Below are 27,462 nucleotides of genomic sequence, written 5' to 3'. Positions count from 1 at the left end.
CATAGTCTTTTATAATTTATTTATTTGTGTATTATTTAGTGCTTCCACAAGAGGCAAAAGATAAACATCATTTAACCCAGGCACAGAAAGAAAAAGCAGTTTTTACAGACATCCCTCCCTCCACCCACCTTCTTCAGACTTAAGATTTTAACTAGGCAAATAGAACAGAAAGGAAAAGAACAATGATATGAGAAGATAAGGTAGCTGTGGGGTGAGAAAAACAACTGTATTATCCAGTGGCAAATGCCCTAAGTTTGCTAAAGTAACAGCATGGAAGAGCATCACTAGAAATTGTTCAGATAGATTCATTGTAAACATAATATAATTATAATTTATCCTTAAAAGCAGCACAGAAGGAAGCGCAGAAAGCAGAACTTGTGGTCGTGGCCACCTGCGTTATTGTTGTATAATTATAATTTATCCTTAAAAGCAGCACACAAGGAAGCGCAGAAAGCAGAACTTGTGGTCGTGGCCACTTGCATTACTGTTATTACTGTTAGAATCCTGATTATTCTCCATTAACTGACTATTCAAATCCAGTTTTGGTTTTTTCTTCAATACAAGCTACAGACATATTAGAACCTGATGTGTTTGAGGTAAAGCTTAAAAGGTAAAAACATACACAAATTTGGTATAACATTAAGAAAACTAAATGAATGTAAATGACAGCAAAAGCAGCACTAATAGTACTCTTCAGGTGAAACAACCCAAGTAAAGCAATGTTTATCAGATGACAAGACTGAGAATTTAAATTCTTCAAACGGAGCATGTTGCTTATTTAGCCTGGACACAGACGCTTTTCTCAGGTAAATAATGTTATAACAATTTATTAGTAAGTTGTACTAATGAAAACAAGACATCAGCACTTTATGTAGCTAAAATGCTCAAACCACTGTTTTCAGATGTCATCCAAAGGAAACTACCCTGGCCAATTCTGATAATGCATTACATGAGGTGCTGAAGTGTGTAACAGTGAGGCCAACAGGCATCGGTGACTAAGAACTTTGGCCAGTTTTGTCATCACACAGTTGAGTAGCACAACTTCACACACTTCTTAGCTGCAGAAGGAATACAAAATCTGGCAGTAGTTGGACACTGAGGACATTAGGCTGGGTCACTGAGGAGCTCAAGTCAGGTCTCCCACCACCTGTCTGCAGCCAGAGTCTGGATGAAGAACATCTGCAATCACTGCAGCTCCCTATGCATGACGCTGGCTGTAATAGAGACTGAACGGCCAGAACTCCTGTGCCTCAGTTTCCCTCACCTTCCAGGCTGCTTTAGGTTTCATCTCTGTTAGGGGGCTCTTATAGGGCTGCACAGCTATAGGAGGTGACAGGGAATTCCTCCTTCCCTTACTTTGGTGCCATTCCCCTGCAATCACCGGTCAGGACAGCAGGCACATTACAGAAGTGTCCTTGTAGCTATTGCTTTGAACTGCCACAGCCTGAGGACAGAGTGTGTCTTTAATGCAGATATACATTTATGCCATTAAGGATTTGGTTAGCAATTCCTCCTTCCCTTACTTTGGTGCCATTCCCCTGCAATCACCGGTCAGGACAGCAGGCACATTACAGAAGTGTCCTTGTAGCTATTGCTTTGAACTGCCACAGCCTGAGGACAGAGTGTGTCTTTAATGCAGATATACATTTATGCCATTAAGGATTTGGTTAGTACTGGTGATGTCACCACTGCTACTTTTGGCTGCATTTACAAGGGAAACTCAGACCCGATCAGCTCTTGAAGGAAGGATGTAGGTGCCCCAGCCCCAGGAGAAGGGCCTGGCCTAAGAAATACAAGTGGCACGAGACATGTGGTGTAGTAGAACATGCAGGGTTCTAGGTCTAGTGAGGCTTGACTGGCAAATATATTCGTTAATTGCTTTTTATGCATTAATTCTGAATTACTGTTCTAAGATGCCTCCTCTCCACCTACCCAGGTCTCTAATGGTAGGCTGGAGATCGTAGTTTAGGGACTGTAGGCCATCAAATTAGGGTAGTGTTGGGTGTACAGGCATCAACATCCTCTGCTGCCCCTTGCCTCAGGTCTTTTTTGGTGTGAAATTACATGCAGCTTCTGCAGTACATGGATGCTATCATGTTATTACCTTTAACCCTTTCTGAACGAGTGGTACAGTGTCTTAAGAAGGATGATCAAATAGAAAAAAAAGATTGAAAGTGATAAATATTCCAGTAACTGGATTTTACTAGCCACTCCATCATAAATAAAAAGTTTAACATAACATAATCTGAAGAGACATATTTCAAGTGGGCTAGCTTCTGTATAAATAGTTTGACTTCACATTCAACTCTAATTGACTAAAATACAAACTAACACAAATGTGTAAAAATATGTCAGAAGTAGGACCAGAACCCAGGTCTGGAGTTTCTACCACTGATTCGTAAGAACACTTCCTTTGTTCAAGTAAAAAATTTCTCTTTACATGCAACCAAAATTATCTGCATAAATTTCCAAGTAATTTGAACCGGCATATCCACAGATTCCCCTTACAAAGCAATAAAAAAGTGTTCTCAACTTTCAAGGCAAAGTATTCATGATATAATTAGACAGACTCATTATTACAATGTACAAGAGTGATGATTTTGACACCATGTTTTCTATTTACTAGATTAAAAAGCATTAATCTGCTGTTTTTCATAGACATCCTACGTGACAACAGGAAGTAATTAATTAGTCATTAAGCAAGAGTGCAGGATTTTGGTTTTTCTTGTTTTCCAGTATAACTGCTGAAACACTAAGATAAAAACTGTGTCAGAACACCCTCCAGAATGAAAGGGCAAAATGAACTTACAAGTGGTCAATGGGTGATGGTACTGAGAGAGGCAGGACAACAGCAGGGGGTGTGTGCACTGTCCGCACCTGCGCATCCTAAGGCGCCTCTCACAGATGCACTATCAATATTCTCTGTTGTTTTCCAAACTACAATATAGTGCACACTTAAGACAGTATGAAACAAAATATTACATGGTTCTGAGCTTGAATTTAATATTTACAGCAATCTTACAAAGCCTCATGGTTGTGGAAAATGAAATTTTTGCAATGAGAATAATGCAATAAAAGATAACAGCAAACGCTGTTTACCTTCCATAGATACTCTGTTTTCCTCTCTACTGTTACGTCTTGGTGGCATCAAAGACATGATTCAATGTTAATTAGCATCATATCCTGCTTAGGAGTGAAATACTCTGGTTTCTTGGAGCTTGTAACTACTTTGACAGCGTAGAAATCTCTTCTGTTCTCATGGCATCAGACAGGAAGCTAAGTTCATTGCACAGTGTCTCGTACCTGAAGGCCATCCGGATCTGGGCAACATTTGTCTTTCGAATGTCATTTCCCTCAGGTCCTTCTTTACAGTAATTCACCCCTAAGAATTTCTGTTTTTCCTGTGAACAGGATTAAACATAAGAAGGAAGAAGTCAGCTCAACTGCTTTGATTTATTGTGAGGCTGAGTATTTGTTAGTTGAATGACTCCAGTGCAAGTGAAATGAGCAGCTTCAACCCGTTGGCCATTGAACTTTACCTCAGTCTTAACCAGTTTGAGAGATATTAAGGCCAAAGTTTATATATAAATTACTCAGCGGTGTGCTCGGTCTGGCTTGCCAAAACCCTTTGTGCTAGTGCTGGGTCTTCACTGCTACATCTTTTAGGTGAGAGGTCAGAAAGAGGCTTAGGTTTCTTTTGTTAGTTAAATGTTGCACAAGAGGAAAAGCAGTAGTTGCCACTAGAGAATGTTGGAAGAAACAACAGAACGTACTTCTAAAGCCCTTTCAAATACCAGCTCCTTGAGAGGAATGTTTGAGTGACAGAGAAGAGAGGATGCTCTAAAATAAGTCCTAGAGAAAGCAATGCACGTAACAGAATTTTAAAGCCAAAAGAATATTTTCTATAGTAGCCCCTTCTAGGCAAAAACATGTCTGGCTTACGACAGGTGCTTTGTTTTCAGTCAATGCAAGACATAATGTATCAAATTACTAGTAAAGGGGTATCACTCAAATAATTACAGGTTTAGGACTGGATGCAGAACTGAGTATAAACAGGCACCTGATCTCTCTGCCTGTTTGGGAAATTCCAAAACAAAGCTACTGAGGAAAAAGGTAGCCTTAATATTTTTTTTTAATGTAAAACTGCATAGCAGATAGTTTGTGAATATTTCTATAAAAAGAGACCAGGGATGTGCACAAATGCATTACTATTCAGATTTTAGACTACTGACTTCCCAGTCACCTACATGCCCTAATATTCCCAAAAGATATTTTTTTTCAGCCTTAATTACCTTATCTGACAATCCACTCTGTAACACGCTGTTTCTTGCTATTTCACACAAGTCACAGGTACTCAGTTTCCACACCTGGGCTGCAATAGCATATTCTTCCATGAGAGCTTCCTGTAGCACCAAAACACGTTTAATATTAAATTGTATGTAAATAAGATATAAATGGCTGTGTACTCATTAATAATTAAGGCGTTTATACATGCTCTTTAGATAGCTGTGAAAAATTAGAGATTTAAGACTTTAACATCACAATTGCTAACAAACAGAATTGTTTATTTCCAATTTCCCAAGGGTGAGTGTTAAATGAGTAATAGGTACCGGGTACCCAGTTATTTAGTCTAAGAAATTGCAGCCTGCAGTCCAGATCCTTAGAGGCATTTATTAGGCAATTTCACATCAGATCCCGGGGGATATAATATAATCCTTGGAGATCTTCTGGTAAATCTTTAATGAATATTACAGGGACAGATAGCAGGGCAATTTCTCACTCCTGAGGCTGGGTCTGACTCTAGTGGGCTGTCACAGCTGAGGGTCTTCCACGCTCTGTGTAACTCTGGTGCTGCACCACATCGGTGCAGAAAGCCCCCCCAAAAGCTCTCTGTCTTTTCTAGCAGAGATAGGTCACGTTTGGGTGAAGCACACCAGAGCTCAGCTTGTCTTCAGAACACAGACAACTGAGCCACGTACAGGCCGCTCTGAGGCACAGCATCCCTCACAGCACCAACCACCAAATTGGGGCATAAAAACCAGGGACCAGGCGTTTCTGTCCCGCCAGGCCACCCAAGGACAAGAATCAGTGTCTGTTCCCTGAGCAAACAGCTCATACGTCATCTTCAGAGATTCCACATCATGTTTTTGGTAACGTACTTCCCCAGATTTATTAGTAAGGAAACTGGACTTTCCTGGCACTCTAGAGGATTGTTTATGAAGGCTCAAACCTCCCTTCAGCCTCATCCTTCATTCTATACTTCAACAGCCAACACTGGAGAAGCAAGAGTACAAAAGAAACATAATTAGGAAATCAGACATTTCCCCTCTGAAACCTAACAGTGAACAGTAGACTGAGAATGAGGAAGAATAATGAATGAAGTGACTGAAAGACATAAAACTGTATATCCTAAGCAATGACATAAAAGAGCTTTCAGGTCATTCTGGGCCTATGTGGTGCTGTTGCCAAATTCAAAGACAAGCGCTTTTTGCAATTCTTACCTTTGTATAATGGAACTGCATAGGGTCATCTGTGGAAAGAGACACGTGGAGGCCCTTGTGGAGAAATTCTCGTAGTGGATTTTTTGAGTACTCCAGGAAGAGGCTGTTGTTACTCAGTGGAGACATAGCAATGGGTATTTGTGCAAGATAATAAAGATACTGGAGGACAGGGCTCTGCAAAACAGAACACAATCAATCAGCATTTAATGATACTATGGGATAATGAAAAAAAGGAGGATTTCCCTTGGATGAAATGGAAACAGCATTACAGAGGGAGGACTAAGACAACAAAAATTTAGGTTGACATTAAACTCTAACTTCTTTGAGAAAATATTTAAAAGTCTGAATTTTAAATGTTAGTGATCTTTATAAAAATAATGTACATCCTTCAACATATATGTCATCTTTTTTAAATATGGTACCTGATATTACTGTAGATTACTAAGTATATCTGACAATTAAGGGCACTGCATTTGATATTAACTGCACACTTCACCCCAAAAACCTGAAAGTCACAGATAACAGATGTGCAGGAAGTACTAAGGAATTTGTTATCTTCAAGACTGCAGTAAATTTTAGGAACAGAAGTAGTTTGAATTTATTAGAAGTCGTGTTTTGCTGTTGCACATAATATAATCTGTGATCACCTCATTTTTATTACTATATTTGGCTTAACCACCCTGCGAACCTAAAAAGTGCCATTACTGTCATCATTGTCATCATCTGCTTATCGCACCAGGAGAGAGTGAAAAGAAGAATACCTCAGTTACATACAGCCTTAGCACTACTCTGTTTGGGTCTAATTTTATGAATTACTGGTTCTGAGCATAACATCAGAAATTATTTTAGGCAAAATTTTTCTTTGTTTTTGAATATGTTGAAAAATAGAGAGAACTCTCTAGCAGTGACTAGAAAATCCAACTTGAAATAGAACGCTTTCTGCAATATTTCAATAAAAGCAGTCCAAGTCTGCCACCCACTGACCAATTATTTTAATTACAAAACAGTGGCCGGGAATGAGTTGTGTCATGGTTTTTATTAAGTGATACACCAGGAATGATACTGTTTGTTCTGTCATAACAATTAAGTTGTATGTAAAATATTGCTGTGTTATACAGCTATGTTAGATTTCTTGATCATGCGATCCCCGTTACTGTAGTCAGAAATCATCAAAACCTTAATGAACCTTGAAGGACAGGGATCTGGTCAGGGAAAATTACCTTTGTCCCTGTACAGAAGAATTTAGAATTTAGGGACATAAACTATGGAGTAATAATAAGCCTAAGCAGTTTTTTCATGTAATTCTAGCTCTGCTTGGAGTAACCAGAAACAGGTGCTGCCAAGTCCCTGATTTATCTGAACAGTTGATCTTCCCTATAAAGACATAGCTTTAAAATATTCACTTAGGAAAAGCTGTATTTTTGTAGTTTAAATAACCAATAGGAAGTTCAGCTGAGCTTATTTGTTTCTGATCGAAGTGAAGAATTACTTGTGCCTTCCTAAGAAAATTAATTTGGGGCTGCCCAGATAAAGTCAATTTGGTGACTGCTGTTAGCCAAGATTCTATGTCTCAGCAGAGAGAGATGAGTTTAGGTGAGCCATAAGCAGTACCTTCTTCAAGAGCAACCCGTGAGAAATATTGTCTGCTGTCAGGAAGGCAGATACCAGGTGTGTGATGGACCCAGCTTCTCCACAGTGAGGGCGAAACAGAAAAGTGCACATGCCTCTTTCCCTGAGGAGATCAAAAGCAAATTCCACTAGTAAAAAATGCCCTGTTCTTCATCTATTTCATATATAATTATCATTAATATGGGAATTTAAAACAAAAAGTTACACATTCTCATACAGTTTGGCATGCCATCTAATCAGGCCTACCTGTGGGCTGCTGTCAAAAGGGGCAGGTCCCTCTGCCCAAGCCCCTTCCACCCCCTGACATATTTATGTCTTCCTTCTTTCCTTTCCTAATGACATCTCATTTAGCAGTTGTTCAGCTACTAGACGAACCGTTCTTTAACTCATTTCAGTTGCAGAAAGTGGCAGATGGAAGTGGAGTGACCTGATGCAACCTGTGTCCACATCATTCCAAATGAAGGAAGGAGCACGTTGCCAAGAGTGAGCTGACACTACCTGAGGTGTGACAACAACCCACCACCTCACCAGGTTACGTGTAGCATTAAACCACACCCTCAGTAGCACAGAGATTATCTACAAGGGTTAGTTATTACACTAGATTTCACACTATAATTTTTAGAACTATTTTATTTTTATCATCTATATTAAAAACTATGCTGGGTTTTAGGTTATAATGGACCCTGGTACTCGGCGCAGGCAAATGTCCCACAAGTATTTGGAGATATTCAAAACAAAGAATTTCAACAAGGACTACTAGAGTGTAAGATAGTTCTAGGATGGATGTTTAATGACATTTCTCATAAAACAGCATAAAACAGTCTTGTGGTGCCTCAAATACTTGGTATGTTTAACCTGCTGAACACTTTTGCTGACTCGTTGACTAATTGTGTCATCTCACCTTGCTGTAAGAATATTTAATTAGATTATCTAGGAAGATTCTCAAACAGTAGTTGAAATGATCTAGAGATTAAATTCTGACTCTGTCTTTGGAAAAGAAAAAAAAATGTAGACTACATTTTACTAAGGGATGACTTAGATATCCTGCTGTACTGTGTCCTGTCCATTATAGAACTAAAAGTAACAACTAGGCCTGTTTTTTGCAGGTACAAGGTAATTTAAGGTGGATGTTTTTATTATGAGCTTTGATTATATAGGGTGTTAGAAATGCTTGAGGTAGCAGTGGGAGAGAAGTAGTAACATTTTAAATGTTTATATAGATAAGACCTGTTAAAATGACAAACGTGTGCACCTCCTGTAAGAAAATCCCAAAATGTTTTATAAATAGTAATGAACCAAATCCTTGCCAGGTAAGTGATGGCACCATAATACCAACAGACAACCTCCCTGTGCCTCAATTTGAGCCCGTTGTGCAGATCCCTTAGTGAGTCAGCCACAAAGTCAGGAACATAACCTCAGGTTGAATTTCAGGCTTTACTGAGCCTGATGCCAAGATCTGCTTTTACAGTCATGATCTCACAGCCAGTGTCATAACTCCCTGCTTTGCTTGCCTAGACATCAGTCTCAAAAGTAGTAAATCTGAATGAGTCAACAAGCATGCTAAAGTAAGTTAGCTACATGTGCAGTTTATAATTATGTCCTCCTTTGTCTATCTTTGGTAACAGCAGCAACCCTTAAAGCAGTATTTCACAACAGAACTTTGTATCTCGTAAATTACTGGGAGGTAGCAAGTTACCAAGAGGTACATTATATTTGGAAATCCACCCTGATTCCAAGCAAAGGTCAACCAGTCAATTTTGTGGGGTTTCTTCCTTTGTTTTGTTTGATATATTTAGGTGTAAGGAATTCACAAAACAAAGATGCACACAAATGTCAAACGAAGATACTAGGCTGATACTTTTACAATTTCTGAATATTTCATTTGAGTTCATTTTACAGTATTCAAAATAACTCTTGTACTCCTCTTGGACTCTTTAAAATAATTTAAGATAACCTTTGCTTTAAAAGATATATGATCTAGTCACTGACTTGGATTGAGAGCGAGATTATTGACTTTTCTTTCTGGAAGCTTGTAAAAGAGAAAATTGCCTACTTACCTTCTCAGGTTGTTTAGCAACATGATGTTCACATACATATAATACAAATAATAGCTATAGGGGGGGTTCTTCTCACTGGTCCAGAGGTCAGGGTTAAGGCTCTTGTCAGAGAACATGTGGCCGCTGTGTTTGGATTCATCATCGACACTGTCAAAGCCAGTCACCTGTGGGAGAAGACATTCACAGAAATCAGCGTTTTCAAGAAGCAAACTTCAATGTTACTGACTCGTGCTTCAGAACTTGCTTGTGCAAAGCATCTTGCATCTTTCGTTCCCCTCCTTACACTACCTGTCATACCACGCAGAGAGCAGCAATAATGTGTTTTCTTGAAGGAAGTTTCACCCATTTTTTTCTTCTGAGACAAATAGGAGACCCAGCGTTCCCCTCCTTACACTACCTGTCATACCATGCAGACAGCAGCAATAATGTGTTTTCTCAAAGGAAGTTTCACTGGTTTTTTTCTTCTGGGACAAATAGGAGACCCAGTGCACAAAAGCCTTCAGACTCCTGGTGGGGGCATAGGCCTCTAAAACTCCCTCAGATCCAGATTATAATCCTTGAAACTCATCTGCTTTGTTATTTGAAATGCAGTTGAGGGCGAGAGGCTCCCCGGAATCCTCAGAGATCTGGTGGTTACTCAGAAATGTCTCTTTTAATCATGTCCCAGCAGCTACATCCCCACCTCTCTCCCGAGTCCCATCAGGATCTACACAATGCTTTCTTTCTGTTGTCTCCTTTTTGGAGGCCAGTCCCAGAGGCAAGCTCAAAGAACACATCCTGGATTACGATGTTCCCTCCACACAAGAGTGTGTGAACGTTTTTTGGTTACTCTTTATAGAGAGGATACTGAGAGGACAAATAAATAGCTGTTGAGCTGTTTCAGAGGAAATAAATGGCAACTATCTGACAACAGGACCTTTTATTAAATTGTATGTGGGGGCTTTAAAACAATAATACAAGTAATATATGGAGAGGGAAGCTTTCTTAATGTCCACAAATAGCTGTGGACAAACAAAATTTATGAGCAGGAGAGGATCCATTTCATGTGAGACAGAAAATCCAAACGTACTTACATATTTGAGAAAAAGGTGCAATTCTCTGTGGTCTTTGGGATTGATTGTTGCTTCAAACAAAGGTAGAAAAATGTTCTCCAACATCTTCCCAAAACTAGGCAGAATATTTTTTGACCTAAATATGTCACTGAATGGAAAAAAAAAATTACACAGTAGTGACCATCCTTTAATCAGATTTTATTTTTCCTCACTGTTCTATTTTCTGTTATTTGTGTGCGTTCTACAGCTTCAGTTCTACCAGGATTCAGAAAGTCAAAGTTTGTATCAGGGCAGGGATCATCTCCGTGCTCTGTTTGCTGCACTGCCTGGCACTCTGCTTCATCCAGGCTCCAAAAATAGAGAGAGCATGCAGGGGGAGATGCTGTCTCAAGAACAGCGACCCTTCCCCTTACAGCAACCCAAGCACTAATAGGGAAGATGAGGAACTGCCTCTCCTGAAAGGTTCTGTTTCATTCTGCTCCAAATGAAGGTACAATATTCTGCTTTAGTGAGCCTCTCAGAAAAGAGGAACAGTACTACAGTGTGTCATTAAGTACATGACTTAATGAAAGTGTTAATTACATTATGTATGCAAGAAATTAAAGGAGAGAAGCTTTCTCCCTAATGAGAAACACTCTGGGGGATATATGAGACCATGACAGCCCCTTTTCTACTTATATTCCAACTATGCAATTTCAAATCATGGAGCTCCACTATTAAGGCTGTCAAAATTGTCACAGGAGACTGTACTACAATATACAGTATTAGAAATAAAGAACCACTTAATAAATTCCCAAAGGATGCTTAAAAACTAAGAAAAACTGATACTGATTTAAGCTTACAAATAGCAATCTGGGGTTCAAATTGAAGCTCACTGTCATTTAGTCATTGATCTTGAGGAAGTTTGATGATAACAGTTTTACAGACCATTTTCAATTCCTTTACGGAATTCAAGAGTTGATTTCTTTTCATTACTAAATTGTATTTTAACTTGCCTTTGAATGCAGCTTAATTTCACCCGGTTGTAATTTTTAGTTTTATTCTCTTCAGACTTAGAAATAATACACCGTAGTTTTGAATGATTTCATAAAGAGTAGATTCAAATCCCATCTCCCATCTTCCACCCCCAGACTATCAGAAAAACTGCAGCAATGGTCAAGAATAAATTTCCCAGGCTGTTGCTTATAAATAGAACTACAGGGCAGCTCATAAACCATCTAAAAAATATCAGCAATTAAAACAAATCATTGGTATGATTTCAAACTATTACAAATACCAAGAGCTCCTGATTACTTACTAGATTCTGGGAACCTGAATAATCCAGCGCATATTAGGGGAATAAACTTTATGCTTAATGAACCATTTTGCCAAGTTCAGCCATTCATCTGGAGACCGTCCATAAATGGATAAGCGGGGTTCTGTATACTGGTACTTACTTTCTTCTAGTTCACGGGCTACTTCCTATTAAATAATAAATAGATTTGCTTTAATAAGGACACTGAAGATCATTTACAGCTAGTAGCATACTTATAATTGTATTTTCCTCAGACCAGCCATAACTGTATTGTCACCCGTTAAAGGGAATCTCTTGTCTATTAATCCATTATTTTATTTTAGGCATTTAAATATTCTACTAGCAAGCTACCTCAGATGATATCATTTGAGTATAACTAACTGTAAGACCTAGATTTAGAGGACAATATTCTTGTGGAGTTAATACTAACGCTTTTGTAAGACATATGTTTAAAATTGGTACATCAGAATTTACTATTTAAACTGTAGCAAATTACTACATAAAATATGCAGACCGATGGAGAATCTGACCCAGAATTCTTGGTGATAAGCAATTTTAAGCCTATTGATTTTAGACAAGCACTTTTGTACATCTAAGAAGACCTGACGTCTAGTTGATGAAAACTACTACTTCTTTTGTTGTAAGAAATTAGTTTGGAGCCTGTGCGTGCGTGTGCAGAGATAGATTTATGCAGAGGTGCTTCCCAAGCAGCTGCCATGAGCCAGCTACATCCTAACAAATTATTAAGCATGTGAATTGTCCCTTGGCTGCTCTCCATTAGTTTGAACAGCACAGGACTCTGCTTTGAACTCATACACAGGTCATGCATATGAGTTTCTACGTCATAAAATGATTTAGAAACCAGCAGTGACTGACTTAGCAGAGGTCTGTCTCTGATGAATTGCTAAGGCAAGCCCACTACTTGGAGTCATTAACCATAGTGTTAGCTCTAGGTACAATTATGGTATTACAAATCTTCTACAAACCTTCATTTCTCTACAGCTGGAAAAGCTTGAAACTTCCTTACCTTGACCATCCGAGCAAAATATTCCCCACCAATGTAGTTCTCAGTTTTCAGATACAAGTCCCTCAGCTCACTGGCACCAACTGGATTGTACTTGGAATTGAATTTGTCAAATCGATGAAATGTTTGACGACCCTGGAGGAGGAAAAAACCTAAATAACCATAGTTTTAAGTACACACAATAGCTTATAAAAGAAATTGCCTAGCAATAAAAGGCACAGAAAAGAAAAAGGGTATGCTAACTTCCTTCAAACATGCAAAGTAACATTAAATCAGAAGTTGAATTCATGCATTATCATGCAAAAACTGCAGAAATCCAAATTTCCCACTTAGAAAACTTAGCTTTTTTCTCTCATTTATTTTGTCATTTTAATAAACTTACTGCATGGACATCTAAAGAGTCTACAGTGAGATCATAAGGGTCCATGTGAAGGCTTTCGAAGACTTGCTTTAAAGTCATCTTCTTGCCTTTTTTCTCTGCGACAATCCTGTCGGGCTCCGTTTGATATGTGTGCTTAATAAACCTCAGTAAGTGCTTCTGGTTCATGCAGGCAGCAGCATGGATATGAGTATCAACCTGAAATCAAAAGGTTACTCATGATCATCATACATATAGATAAACTTAAATTAGCAAAGTATCTATGTAGTGATAACAATGACTAAAGCCTTCTAAAATATTCCTTAAGTAAGAAATGGATTAGTGGCAAAGCAAGTCAAAATGTTTCAGAACCCTGAGATTTTGGGTTTGGAGTAATTATTCAAAAAGCAGAACTATAAATATAATAGCCCTCAATTAATAGTTTCCTACTTAAATAAGAACATTTTCAACAAGTTAAGATACATTATAAGTGCAAATCACCGGACCTGGGTTCAGATTAAATTTCCTGACAAGAACCAGAGGGTTTCCACAGATATGCTTTGCTTGAGCTGCCCATATTAGAACACAATTCAAAGAAACAACTGATGAGATCAGGGGGTTTGTTTGTTGATTTAGATTTTCCCTTCAGTACGTGTAATTCCTTAGGTGCCTCCAGCACGTATGTAAAATGAAATCTGTTGCAGTTCCTTGCAGTCAAGGGTTTATTATCTGAACACCACCGATAAAGAATAGAAGAAAATCAGTTATATTCCCCAACAACTTCTTGTTTGAAAAGTCAGGTAATACTAATTGCAGTTCCTAAGGACCAAGTTCCTGAAAAGGAAGAATTAGCTAGGATAATAGCCTTAAGGAATCTAAAAGCTCAGCAATATCCAGTAGGTGGATATTGGGTCCTAAGAGCTATTAGCTAGGATAATAGCCTTAAGGAATCTAACAGCACTATCCAGTGGATATCCAGTATGTGGATATTGGGTCCTAAGAGCTGCTGCTTCTGGGTCCATTTGCTCTGAATTTCCTTAAGAAATTATGATTGTACAACGCAACAGCCTAATGCGTGTCCTAGGCAAAACAATGAAATTACCCTACCAACAAATTCCTATCAATTTAAAACCCAACCAAAACAAACCACTGTTTTGATTAGATTTCACAGTTGACACATAATGAGCACAACAGCCCTCAGGACAACCTGACAGACTCTGAAATTGCCTTCAAGTCCAGACTGCCAAATGCTAGCAGAAGCAGTTTGAGCTCCCCCAGAAGCTGTGGTGCTGCAGCCTGTCTGCTCAACTTCCCATTTGCCTCCAGCACCAACTGCCTTGTACTGGAGAAAAGTCTTACAAGACCCACTGGCAGAATGGTTCTGCAGAAGGAGTAGGAAGCAAGACAGTTTGTAATACAAGCTTCAAGATGATACGTAACAGGGACAAGATGGTTCAGACAGAAAGCACCACACGGTACTGTCCTATATATTGGCAGGAGATGGTTTGGGATTGTTATGAGTAACGCTTTACCATGAAATCTTTTGTGAAACTGTAGTGGAAAGGGCTGCTCTAACTCCTCATACAGAGCAAGGAGCTTCAAAGCTGAAATAAAAACTGATCTTGCTTCTGCACAACACTGGTAATGCAGCTGTCAGAACGCTCCCAGTTTTGCTGTCTACATTTAAAGGTTTAAATAGACCAAGTACTGACAACATTCCCAAGAAATGTCACAAAAGGAAATAGGAGCTGGAAACCCACACTGCTGCATGATTGTAAAAATGAAACATTGGGCTTTCAAGGTGCAATTTGAGGATTTAATCACCCGTATACATGTATCTGTACATCCAGAAGCCAGCATGAGGCAGAGAGGGAGCTTTTCAATCTCACAATGTCATACCAAGATCTGAAGGTTGGATGCTGACATTAGATACAAGCTCCTAAAGATACTTACTACACTGGAACAGTTTGAACTCACTGCACTGCGCTTTTTAAAGTACAAGCAACCAGCATTCCCAGGACACACTCCTGACACGACCCGTGTAGCCTGCATGCAGGAAGTCACACTAGAAGGAATTCTCAGATAAACCTGCTCCAAGGAGTCACTGGAGTCATCTTTGGAAGGGCTCTCATCCAGGACTCTTCTGTCCCGGACAGAATCATAGAATTGCCTAGGTTGGAAGGGACCTTTCGGATCATCGAGTCCAACCCTCAACCTAACACTGACAACAACCATCACTAAACTGTAAGCACTATGTCTGCCCATCTTTTAAATACCTCCAGGGATGGTGATGCAACCACTTAAGCTGGGCAGCCTGGTCCAATGCTTAAAAACCCTTTAAGTGTGAAATTTTTTTCTAATATCCAATCTCCAATCTGGTGCATCCTCCCCTGGTGCAGCTTGAGTCCATTTCCTCATCCTATCGCCTGTGACTTGGAGAGAAGAGACCGACCCCCACCTCTCTACACCCTCCTTTCAGGGAGTTGGAGAGAGCAATAAGGTCTCCCCTCAGCCTCCTCTTCTCCAGGCTGAATAACCCCAGCTCCCTCAGCCTCTCCTCACAAGACTTGTTCTCCAGACCCCTCACCAGCTTTGTCGCCCTTCTCTGGAAACACTCCAGCACCTCAATGTCTTTTTTTGTAGTGAGGGGGGCAATCACTTCCCTGCTCCTCCTCCCCACGCTGTTCCTGATCCAGGCGAGGATGCTGTTGGCCTTCTTGGCCCCCTGGGCACACTGCTGGCTCATGTTCAGCCTCAGTTGACAAACATGGACACATATGACATAAGACCAGTGCCTTCCCCTTTGCGTAGTGACTCTGTCTGCAGCTTTCAGGTTCCACCAACAGAAATAGTTAACATCATGATCTGCTTTTAAGGATCAGTAGGAAAAAGATCCTGGAGCACTTGAATGAGTAACAGCCCTACTCCTGCAAAGTAAACCTCAGCTTATGCTATGACATACAGTCCACAGAAATGCCACTGTTTTACTTGGCACATATAGTAATTTAATTTGCAGTTAATACACACAGAAGTTGTTACGGCCTTCTAAGGATAAATCTCTCTCCATGTGAATGTTAATAGCATGACCAAAGACCAGGATATAAATATTAACAGTTAATTGCTAATGGCTACCTAGTTCAAATATGCTAGACACTTTAAAGCTAAATGAAAAAGCAAGAAACATATTACTGTTTTGCAGTACACAACATGAAGTACATTACTAATGCACAGTAAACAATGCCGTGTCTAAAATAGTAAAACCAGCTCCACTAACATATTATTACACTCTTCAGAGTAGTTATATTGACATTTAAACACACGTGCATTATATATATATATGCTTACTCAGGTTAATAAAGGTCTTCTGTTTTAGAAACAAATATTGTTTACTATAAACTCTTCCTGGACCAGTGAAATAGTACAAACTCCAAGGCTTGGTCAGCTTCCATGGGAGATTGAAATAACAGTTAATAGATGCCCTATTAAGGCCTAAACATTCAGGAAAAACAAGTCATAAGCATAGAGTACCAGGTGCAGGGAACCTAAATAAGTGTAGTTTATTGAATTTTAGAATGCAAGTAATTCCTGTGGGGGCTCCTGTGATTATATATATGCTTACTCAGGTTAATAAAGGTCTTCTGTTTTAGAAACAAATATTGTTTACTATAAACTCTTCCTGGACCAGTGAAATAGTACAAACTCCAAGGCTTGGTCAGCTTCCATGGGAGAGTGAAATAACAGTTAATAGATGCCCTATTAAGGCCTAAACATTCAGGAAAAACAAGTCATAAGCATAGACTACCAGGTGCAGGGAACCTAAATAAGTGTAGTTTATTGAATTTTAGAATGCAAGTAGTTCCAGTGGTGGCTCAGCTACTGGAACTAGTGAATTTTGAAACAAACAAACACATAAAACCAAACCAACACTTCCTCTTTATTTAAATCCACACCTATTGCCTACTGTTAGCAGGGCAAGGACGGAAAGCAAGGAAACATTTTGTTTCTTTTGTTTGCTTGTACCCAAAGATCACATGACACAGGAGTAACCGCATTTCTTTTATAGTCCTGCTTCCCTTTGAGAAATAACACTCCCCAATGTGCCTCTGCAATTCACTCAGCTCCTGTGAAACCTTCTCCAGGCTCCACAAGCCCATCACACACACAGCTCTACAGCTCAGCTAACCACATCAGGCACATCCTCTGAGAACCAAGATTTTCCTTCCCCCCCTCCCTCTCCCTAAATATATTTATTTCCCAAAAGCAGAAGGACTTTCCTGGAGTCTCTTTCATGCTTTTTCCAGAGAACATGCAGTACTTTTGCTACCTTTTTTAACTACCCACTGTATTTTGACCTTTAGGCAAGCAGCAACTTCAGTAATGACAAAAGCCTTCTAGATTATCACACAGCTTTTTCTTCATTGTTTTTTTAAAAGCGATGCAACTCTTTGGAAGATTTTAATGACTTGAGCTTTGACCTAGCCTAGTACATAATTAATTAGTGTGCATGCTTTTGTGCATTTTCACTATCTAAATGAAGCACCTAAACCCAGAATCCTTAGATATGGCTTATATGGTCTGACTTGGTTAGTGATTTTTGTATTATTATTTGAAGTGTTATCATGCTAAGATATTGTTACTAATTTCATTGTTATGTTTTATAAAAGGCATCTACTAAAAGAATTTGAACAGATTTTCATATAAGGCTGACAAATGCCCTCTTTGCTTCTTCCCCCCCCCCAAGGCAAAATCAGTCCCATTTTAAGCTCTTATTACTTTGTTTTTCATGCAATACATTAAGTAAGCTGAGGTTTTTCTGGGCCATGAATAACAAGCCCCTACCACAAGGTCTGTTTGCTTCTATTTGCAAACTTTCTGCTTGCATTTCCAAATTTGTTACAATGCCACTCCAACCCAGCTCCCCCTTAGCAGAAAAAAGACTCTGCTGCATGCCCTTAGCCAAATGTCCTGTTGTAGTTCTTACTCTCCCCTCCCTTAGGAGGAAACCTTTTACTTAAAGTCACATTAATCTTCAATGAAAAGAAGAAACACAATGACTGACAGAAGCCTATCTTGGAACACATAAGATGCCTTCAGTGAACCCACTGTTTTAAAAAATGAAAACAATTGTTAACACAAATGTTTCCTTAATTCTTTTAATTCCATCACCTCATTCAAGCAATGGTGGACAGAATCACAGAATCTTCTAGGTTGGAAGGGACCTTAAAGATCATCTTGTCCAACCGTCATCAGTTTTCTTGCAATTAAAGGATGGTAGAATTCCCTTCACTCGGCAATTCTCCATGTAATGAAGCCAGCCTGTCTTCCTTTGCACCTTTGCACCTTCTCACTTCAGGCTAGCCCTTTCCTTTCCATACTGCCCTGACCCCCCATGCCATTCTGCCTGCAGGCTTTGTGCATTAAGTGCTTGTGCTTCTCAGCCAAGATGGCTACATCTGCATACAACTTCCAGCTTGAAGGAGTTCCCATTGCCCTCCAAAGCACGTCTCACCAGCACCAACTTCCCTAAACCAGTCTCCCTCACATTCTCACATTGCTTCTCTTTCCTCCCGCTGTCTCTCAACTCTCCACAAAACATCCATCACAGATCTATTTTATGGATGCTTATCTGTGCATGTCAGAAATAGTGCTGCACTGAATTAGGCATATGCTCTAGATTCAGAGCAATAAGTGATAAATACAGCAAAAACAAGTACCAAGGGCAGGCCTTTTAATGACACTGAACTTTTCCAGTGCATAGATTAGTAGTATCCACAGCTGCAAACGACAAGATTTTCTAAACACGTGGACTTTACCATGTAAATACTTCTACCCCAATAGCTATGGGCTTCATGAGCTTGACACTGAATCCTCTGCAGCCTTTACCTCAATGCAGGATTGAAGGGAAGTAATTCCAGATGCCACAGCTAGATTTCCTGCTCACCAAACTGCATTAGCTTTTCAGATCAGATGCAACAGCTTTCTACAATGAGCTTGATTCTTTCCTTGCAGCTCTGTAATAAGCATGAGAGGCAGCATACACAAAACTCTGCCTTAGGGTAGCACAATAATGCTCCTGGGAGCCAAAGGAGTCCCTAGAGCTGCGCAGAACCCCGCAGGATCTTGTCTGCATAGATTAGTAGTATCCACAGCTGCAAACGACAAGATTTTCTAAACACGTGGACTTTACCATGTAAATACTTCTACCCCAATAGCTATGGGCTTCATGAGCTTGACACTGAATCCTCTGCAGCCTTTACCTCAATGCAGGATTGAAGGGAAGTAATTCCAGATGCCACAGCTAGATTTCCTGCTCACCAAACTGCATTAGCTTTTCAGATCAGATGCAACAGCTTTCTACAATGAGCTTGATTCTTTCCTTGCAGCTCTGTAATAAGCATGAGAGGCAGCATACACAAAACTCTGCCTTAGGGTAGCACAATAATGCTCCTGGGAGCCAAAGGAGTCCCTAGAGCTGCGCAGAACCCCGCAGGATCTTGTCTGATTTAAATCACACTTATGCCATCCAAGGTTCAGAAAGCAGTAGAGACAGGAAATGAGAACTCTGTGTCTCCAGCTTCTTGTTGGCTACACGTACAGCTAGAATTTACTTCCTTCTTTTCTAACCAGTACTTAAAAAAAAAAAAAATCAGTTGCAACGATCTAGACTAAATGATACGTCACGGCAGGAACCAGCTATTGCAACACAGAGTTCAGCAGAGCTGTGGAAGGCACCCTAGAAAACGTGTTCTGCCATGCACAACTACCCTGGCCACACCAGGCTGGGCTTCTGCACTAGGGGGGCTGTAGGCAGAAGAATATGATGTGTAAAAATGCCATATCCTCAGGTTTGGTTTGCTGACACACTGAAATAATGACTAAAGAGAGAAATAATACGAAAGGAGGCTTAGGCTGTCATTTTTTCATCTTTAGAAAACTGTTATCAAAGCATCTGCAGTGAAGGACATCTGCCAGTGCAGTACATGGATATATGTCATAAAGGGAGTAAATACAGGTTAGGTAAACAAATATCTTGGCTTCACTTTAAAAAAAAAAGGCAACAACCTTCCCCCCACCTCTGAAATTAAAATAGAGACAAAACAAAGCTCCTAATAACAAGAACAGCTCCAAGACCAAGAAAGCACAGCAAATACCTCCTGCAATTAGCAACATTTTAATACAAGTAAAATAATATTCAGGTGTGGGTCCTTTACTTTGAAGGTGTATTTCTGATTAAAAAAATGAACTATTGGCTCGGAATTATCTGAGGTTGTTGGGCACAGTTCAGATTAAGTCCAGTGATATCCTGGTGACATAGACATTGACACATACGTTTCCCTTATTTAATAGGAGCCTTATCTTAGGATTTATTAAATTGATGAGATCACTGGAGGAGAACTATTAAACCAGGAAAAACAAGAGGGGAAGAGGGCAGGAAGAAAGGGGAAAAAACCCAGTAACCTTTGATTGTCATGCCAGCAAATAATTCTGGCCAGCTTTCTACTGTACCTTTCTAAATGCAGTGATTCATGTTCCCTGATTGACCTTGCCACTACATGTGTGTCTGAGAAATGTAACAGACAACTTCACTAACAGCTCTTTTGGGAGGTGACTCTTATTTCTTGCTTTTCATATGAGCAGTACACACTGTTTAGGACTGACTAACAGAGAGATATCTTGAAAATAGAGGCCCTAGAAGCATCGGTTTCATATTGTAAGTTCTACTGCTGATACTGTTACTAGGGAGGAAACACTTCCACCAGGTTACAGATCCAAACATTATTTGGGTTATCAAGACATAGGGAAAACAAGATTATTTGGGGACTTACAGGAAGTCTATCTATGATGCAGGATACTTTCCATAGAGAATGAGTAATAAAAATACCACTTTAAGCAATATTCACTCTGTGCAGCAAGAATTTTTAAAGCAGTAAGTGGCAGTAGGAATGATCTCTGTTAGAGAAGAGCAAGCTTGTTCCTGCTGTCTTGAATCTGGGTATTGCCAGAGGGGAAGTAATGCACATTTTGGGCTCTTGAACAACATGAATCCATTTGTAGGTTGGCTTATTTAATAGCAGATAATTAGAAAATAATTAAGACATGCCCAAGACATTGAACATTTGCTTTTAAATCAAAAGCTGAACTTAGCAAATGCAATCCTGTTAATTACAGCTTCTCAGTAATCAGATTGACTGTCTAGGCAGTTACCCACTCCACACCTCTGTCCTTCGCACCTCTCAGTCACCATGTGTTGTTTTATTATTGTCTCTGTCAGCCAGTGCTTTATCTGAATGAGGCATGGAGTAAATATTTTGTCCAGGGTTATGCAAGAAAACTGTCAAGTTAGGAGTTGATTGTCTGCCACTTGAGTCCTGCTTGAGTAAATTAGCTAATAAATCCTGCCATCTATACACTTAGATAAATGTGTGAAATCCATTATCATTTACCTAACAACCCATCTGCTTCTAGCTTTATGATAGACAGTGGTACATTCACCAAACACTTTTGTTCAGCAGATTTTGTATTTGACAGTTTACTACCACAACAGCAACAAACATTGAGTATTCAACACACTGGACGCTGTAGGGAAGAGCCAAAAGGATTTTCTAATGTACTAGCGCTAACTAGTTAATATTGATCTAAAGTTACAAAATAAGGACTACCTCTTCCAGTTGCATATAGAAACAATGCAAAATGGACATGAAGTGGTTAAAACCACCAGCAACAATTACTGCTTTGTGAAGAAACCTCACCTACCAAACTGAAGCGTTATCTCCCCAGTAACTTCCTTTAACTGGAAAGGGAAGCAAACAAGCAGCATAACACTGCTGCTCCTGTGCTTTGAAGAGAATGGAGCTCCCTGAGGTGTCAATGTCAGGAAACAAAACCAGGTCCTTGATTCCCCTCCCTGTCTCCTCATTACATCCCAGTGTGTCTCAGAGGCAGCTAAGAATATAACTCAAATAACTGTCTTTTTACTTAATATTTCACAGCCATTTTTTACCAGATACTAATGGCAGTATGAACCCTCAGTTCAGTTTCTGTGGGAAGTCTTTTTTTCTCTTGCCATGCATTTAAACACCTACTTTCAATATGAAGTGAATTTCTTCTCCAAAATCTATACAGCTGTCCTACTACAGTCTAGTACTACTTACCTACGCAAGGCAGGAAAATGCACTTGACTGTCTTAAAGTAAATGACTTAAAATGAATGAAACCTCCATGTGAATATTTTTATTCATAATCTAAGTGAGCTTCATTTAATTAACTCTGTTTCACTCCTTTAAAGCAATCTACATACAATTAAGCTGCTTTGGTTCTGAATAACTTAACGGATGAGTTTCACATAATCCATTTAACCCACTTACATCCAAGTTAATTCTCCTGGAGTGTTCCCATGTAGAAAAATTTTAATATTCTTAAAATAACATAATTCAATTGAGTGGTATGCACACATCGTGTCATGCATATCATCTACACCTCACACAAGAAAAGCTAAATTGCTGGAACTCCTACTAAAAACAATCCTTTTCACACTTACCTTTCTCACATTATAAAAGTCTCGATGGGGATTACTCTTTAGTTCTTTAAATTCCGACATTTCATTTAACATCTCATGTAAACTAAATTTAGATTCTAAAAAGTTAAGCCTCCGATGACAGTATGTTTTTCTGTAAAAGAAAACAAAAAATTAACTGTAACTTAAAACTATATACTTTTCAAGTTCAGAAAGAACTTGAGAGTTTTCACAGTAAAAACAAGTTAATTTTCTTTTTAAGACCAAGACAAACCCATTCTGCTTATCATACTGGTTAACAAATATATGTCAATATCTGGTATGATTTCAGACCAAAGTTATCAGTGAAACCTCAAACAAAACTCTACATAACCGCATTTTGTCCTTTAAGTTGTCCAGGTATTGTTATCACTGTGCACAAATTGCAGTTCTTTTAGTAATGATGCTCAGAGAAAGCATAAAACCTGCAATAAAATGTGATGGCAATTGCCACTACTCTGAAACCATACCTCCAATAGAGCATATTACCTCATATATAAGAGAAACAACCTGTAATCCAGACTTACTCACTATGGAAATAATTTTTAAAAAAACCAAACCCAAAGTTTATTTGATTTTTCAATGTGAGTATAAGAAGCCAAGATAAGATCCAATGTACCTTCCTTTTTAATGCCTTAAAAACACATATCTTGTGTACAAATATTTTTTTTCCAAAATAGTTTATTATGATCTTCAAAAAATGCTTTTTTCTTCCTGCTTGCCTACTCCTGTGTCTTCACTTTCATCTTCTGTTACGTTTCTCATTCTATTTTTAACCAACAACATGTTGACCATCTGTCAATTCTTATTGAATCTACAATATTTTTGTAGCACTATTAATGTAATAGCCTTCTTTTTTCTGCTTTATTGCTGACAATCTCTCCTCAGTGGGACACAAATCCCATTATGGATTTGAAAGTCGGATTCAAACACAGCCTCACTGTATCTGATACTGATCAAGACCCATTTGCCCACTGCAGGAAGTCATTGTTGGGTTATACTATTATTCATGAGACTGAAAGACTGAGGAGTATGAGTGAGATTTCACCAGTTTAAGAACAGGGAAGATTAAAGAACGACAAGTTCTTGATCTCCAAGCAGCCCCATGTGTGATAGACATAAATGATAGGAAAGCCCTGGCTGCAAACAGGGAAACAATACTGTATGAAGAGCTTATGCAACAGGATTACTGAAAAGACTTTTTCCTTTTGGTTTGTGTATTTATTCATACAGGGAGTGTGAATCAGTGTCCACAAGCTTAATCCAAAGAAGTGAAAGGAGCTATATTCACAAGGTGCTGAGTGTTCTAACATCCTACCAAGGCCCTTCTTACTTCTGGCTTCCTGATAAAGACTGTTACCAAAAACTGCAAAAGGAATGGTCTTCAGTATGACTTTTGTTTCAAGTTTTACCTCCTTGTCCTTTAATCTTCTCCATACCTGCCTCTCATAATATGGAGACTGAAACTAGAAACGCATTTACCCACTGCATACTGTAAACAAGCTTACTCAAGCCAGCTTTGATTTAGGGCAGGAGTGCTGAGAATGCTGGCAGAAGCATAGGCTTTTGGTCCTCAAAAAGTGCTTAGGGAATGGGACAGTTCTGCTCAGCCCATCTGCTTTGCCACCATCAATGCACAAGGCAGACAGGTTATGCTGCAGGTGTCAGACACAGACTCAAACTCAAAGGGGAACCAATCCATGAGGTGTGACTAACTTGTCACAGTGGAAGTGATGATCTCTCAAAGGCTGAAGGACGAGGAACGCAGTGCTGGCAGGCAGGGCAAATAGTTCAAAAGAACAACCCAGGTTCCTGCTTTGTTCCATCCTAGGTGGAATCTTTTCCTTTCCTGGTGTGAGGCCATGAGGAACTTTGACATTTCAAGTTCTCAGCTGGGAAGTAAACTTAAAAACTGGATGCACGTGTTTTGGATGCACTAGGCAAGGGTGGTGAGGCACTGGAACAAGGGAAGTTCCAGGAAAGTTGTGGCTCAATGATCTTTAAGGTGGCTTCCAACCCAAACCCTTCTATAAATTCTGTTTCTTCTGAGAACATCAGTTTTTCATGAGCACGTCAGCTACTGTACTAGAGTTGTTGTATTTCTGGGTTGTAGAGATTTCCCAGCAGTTTGACAGTTCTGGGAATTTTCAGACCTAGTTTGACTGGATGGGTTTTGCAGCACATGAGCAGTCAGTTGACATCTGGAACAAATCAGACTGAATATTTACGTTGCTGAGCTGTTCTGTATGCTCTACATATGCAGGGCTTCTCTACATGCCGCAAGAACAGAACAGACATGAAGGAATTCCAGACAACTGTTTAAAACCCTCAAATTCAGAATAGGACAAAACAAAATAAAAAAGGTGAATCTCCAGTTTCAGTTCCCATGCCTCAAGAAGTTTGGGTCAGTTTTGGCCAATTTCTTGCTTTTCTGTTAACTGCTTCTCGTTTTGCTGTGGTTGATGCAGAGAAACTAAAGAAATGAAATATACCCGTGTGTGGTTTTGTTTTGGTTTTTTTTCCCCTTTTGAGTCTTTCCATGATGCATTAATGCTTGAGAAGGGAAGAACAAAACATTACTGTAGAATTAGTACATCGAGGAATTAGATATCACAAAAATGAGAAGTATTAAACTAAAGGTAACCAGCAGCCTGAAGGGGGAGAGAGGAAAGGAAGAGAAACATACGTTGGACCATCTGCAATTAGAGCAAGAACGTGGCTCAGGTCAAGGGTATAGGTCTCCAGGTCAGGATACGGCAGGCTCCGAGGCTCGTTGAGTTCCATCATTTCTTTGTTATCATAAACAAAGGGAATGCCACCTTTCATCTTGATAACATAATCCAGATTGTCTGGAGCATCATCAAGATTGTAAGGATCTTCATTTTCTTCTGGGGGCGAATGGAAATCTGGAAATAAATTGACCTTTAGAAGAAATAACTCACACAAAAGGCAAAATAATTAGAAACGGGACTTTCTGCTTCCATAATGTTTCATTTCTAGCAATCTTAAGACTTGCATTAAAATCACATTTTCAGTTATTACAAAAATTCTGTTACAACACAATTTTATTCTAACAGGTTGTAACTGCAGCCCCTGTCTAAGCTAAAGCCACCTTAATTAAAATATTATATATTATTAGAGTTCTTTGAACCAATGTATTTAATACTGTTTAATTTAATACTATTCTGTATTAATATATGACAACACAAATTCAGAATAAGTTTCCAGAAGTAGGATGGTTGAAATTACAGTTGAGACTTTTGAACAATAAAACAGTTGTTGACTTCATACCCACCTTCATTATTTTCTTTTCACCTTCTGACTCACTGCAGTTATTTTGGAAGTTTATATTTAAGCAGACAGTAATGCAGCTGGTCTCATAGTGAAACAGCAGTCAGAAAAGAACAGGCTGTGCCTCACTACTTTACCTCTGCCCTTCCCACAATCCAATTAGCTATGCCAGTGCATATATACTAGGACTGCTTCCTCTCTCTCTCAACTATTAGTGAATACACTTCAACTCATGGTAGAGTAGGAAATAATTTAAGACTCAGTGCTTCTTACTCTGACCAAGAAAGTGTTTGGTTTGAAGGTTTTTGGTGGAGTTGGTTGGTTGGTTTTCTTGTTTTGATCGGGGTTTTTTCGTTTGTGGAGGTTTTTTTGTTTGTGTTTTGTTTGGCTGGTGGGTTATTTGGTAAATAAAACTCCTTATTTTTATGCTTAATTGCTTTTTGAATAGAACCTAGAAACAGAGTAGCCAGAGATAGTACAACACAACTCTAGTTTTCCCCTTGGCCTTTCCGGCACAGCTGGAATTTGTTCAATACAGTTTTATAATCCCTTTACAAAATTACAGTAGTTTATTTTCTGAGAATCAGATAAACACATACTTCTGGGAGATTCAGCTTATGTGAACATTCAAACATCATCACTCATGTTAGTGAGCGTTCACCACTTTTTTTTTTTACAATATCTCACTAATGTAACTAGCATAAAATAAGTGTCTCAACTATATTTATGTCAATTGAACTACATTCTTGAGCTCAGTGTCATCACAGATTTCTTCTTTTACCTGTTCAGTTAAGCCAAGACAGAAGAGTAATTAACCAGCCCTTTTATGCACATAGAGCACCTGAATGTATGTTATACAGTGATACCATTCTGATCTCTAGTATTCATAACCTCATGCTAATTAAGACATTGTGTAATGAGATTTTTTTTAATGTTGTAAGTTTCAAATCATAACTGTAAAAGAGTTATTAACTTAATAGCAGCTTGGAAATATCTCCCTGGCAGCTGTTCCAAAATATCTTTCCTGTCTTTAATATTCAGTGTACTGTCCTCTTTACAAACACTTGAAAACAATTCACCCTCTTTCTACCACTGAGCTAGAGGGCAATTGATTTAGAATTTCACTTTATGGCTAAGAATACATTGCTAACACTATGGACACATCTACAGTTGCATATCTGTACAGACCAAAGGTTGCTCTTCAAAGGCTAATCCAAAAACTAGCAGTGCAAACAGTTTAATGCACAAGCAAAGCTTTCAAGACACAACTCACCTAAGTGACAAGTATCTTTTGTGACATAAATAGTGGGGAATACGTTCAGCCAAATAAGCCTTGTTGAGAGATCAGAATTTATTAACCCAGGCAAAATGCCCAACAAATATAGCTTCCAGTCTTGACCTGGTAAGCATACCATGCCTGTGAAATTACTGACTAAGGGCTTGCTAGCTGGCATGTCTGTATCATGCTTCAATTTACAATTGAGATGAGCTCATAATCCCTTTTATTTCAGCATGCCAAGATCAGGAGGAATTACTTGTCACTTTAAACCATATCCATATATCTTTTTCCTGGAGGAACATAAGCGTACTATTTACTATCTCATTTGCTGCCAAAAAAAAAAAAAAAAAAAAAAACAATGCTAAAGGAAAAACAAGACTGGGAAAAAAAAGTAAAACCTGGTTCTGTACTACCTGTTCTAGCCC

The 27,462-nt window shown here is 39.0% G+C and overlaps 1 protein-coding gene and 1 long non-coding RNA gene across 2 annotated transcripts in view; both read right to left on the bottom strand.

Annotated features, from left to right (window-relative positions):
• Window positions 1–1,128, bottom strand: LOC106902780. Its single transcript, XR_001414588.1, has 2 exons — window positions 477–1,128; window positions 1–391 (listed from the first exon to the last, which is right to left on the bottom strand). It is a non-coding gene; the product is annotated as an uncharacterized LOC106902780 (long non-coding RNA).
• A 382-nt stretch (window positions 1,129–1,510) lies between these two features.
• AMPD3 (adenosine monophosphate deaminase 3) overlaps window positions 1,511–27,462 on the bottom strand; it is a 33,172-nt gene continuing 7,220 nt past the window's right edge. Inside the window, exons 5-15 of the mRNA XM_014966536.1 lie at window positions 25,154–25,373; window positions 22,453–22,582; window positions 12,940–13,134; window positions 12,561–12,692; window positions 11,537–11,700; window positions 10,261–10,387; window positions 9,188–9,351; window positions 7,113–7,233; window positions 5,502–5,675; window positions 4,293–4,403; window positions 1,511–3,401 (exon numbers count right to left, since the gene is read on the bottom strand). Coding sequence (XP_014822022.1) covers window positions 3,225–3,401; window positions 4,293–4,403; window positions 5,502–5,675; window positions 7,113–7,233; window positions 9,188–9,351; window positions 10,261–10,387; window positions 11,537–11,700; window positions 12,561–12,692; window positions 12,940–13,134; window positions 22,453–22,582; window positions 25,154–25,373 — 1,715 coding nt within the window. The 3' untranslated portion in view covers window positions 1,511–3,224. The remainder of the gene's footprint in view (window positions 3,402–4,292; window positions 4,404–5,501; window positions 5,676–7,112; window positions 7,234–9,187; window positions 9,352–10,260; window positions 10,388–11,536; window positions 11,701–12,560; window positions 12,693–12,939; window positions 13,135–22,452; window positions 22,583–25,153; window positions 25,374–27,462) is intronic.

This window comes from Calidris pugnax, unplaced genomic scaffold (assembly GCF_001431845.1).
Source record: "Calidris pugnax isolate Ruff unplaced genomic scaffold, ASM143184v1 scaffold26, whole genome shotgun sequence".
NCBI classification, from domain to species: domain Eukaryota; kingdom Metazoa; phylum Chordata; class Aves; order Charadriiformes; family Scolopacidae; genus Calidris; species Calidris pugnax.
The sequence above is the reverse complement of the archived record's forward strand: the minus strand, read 5'-3'. Positions and strand labels throughout refer to the sequence as shown.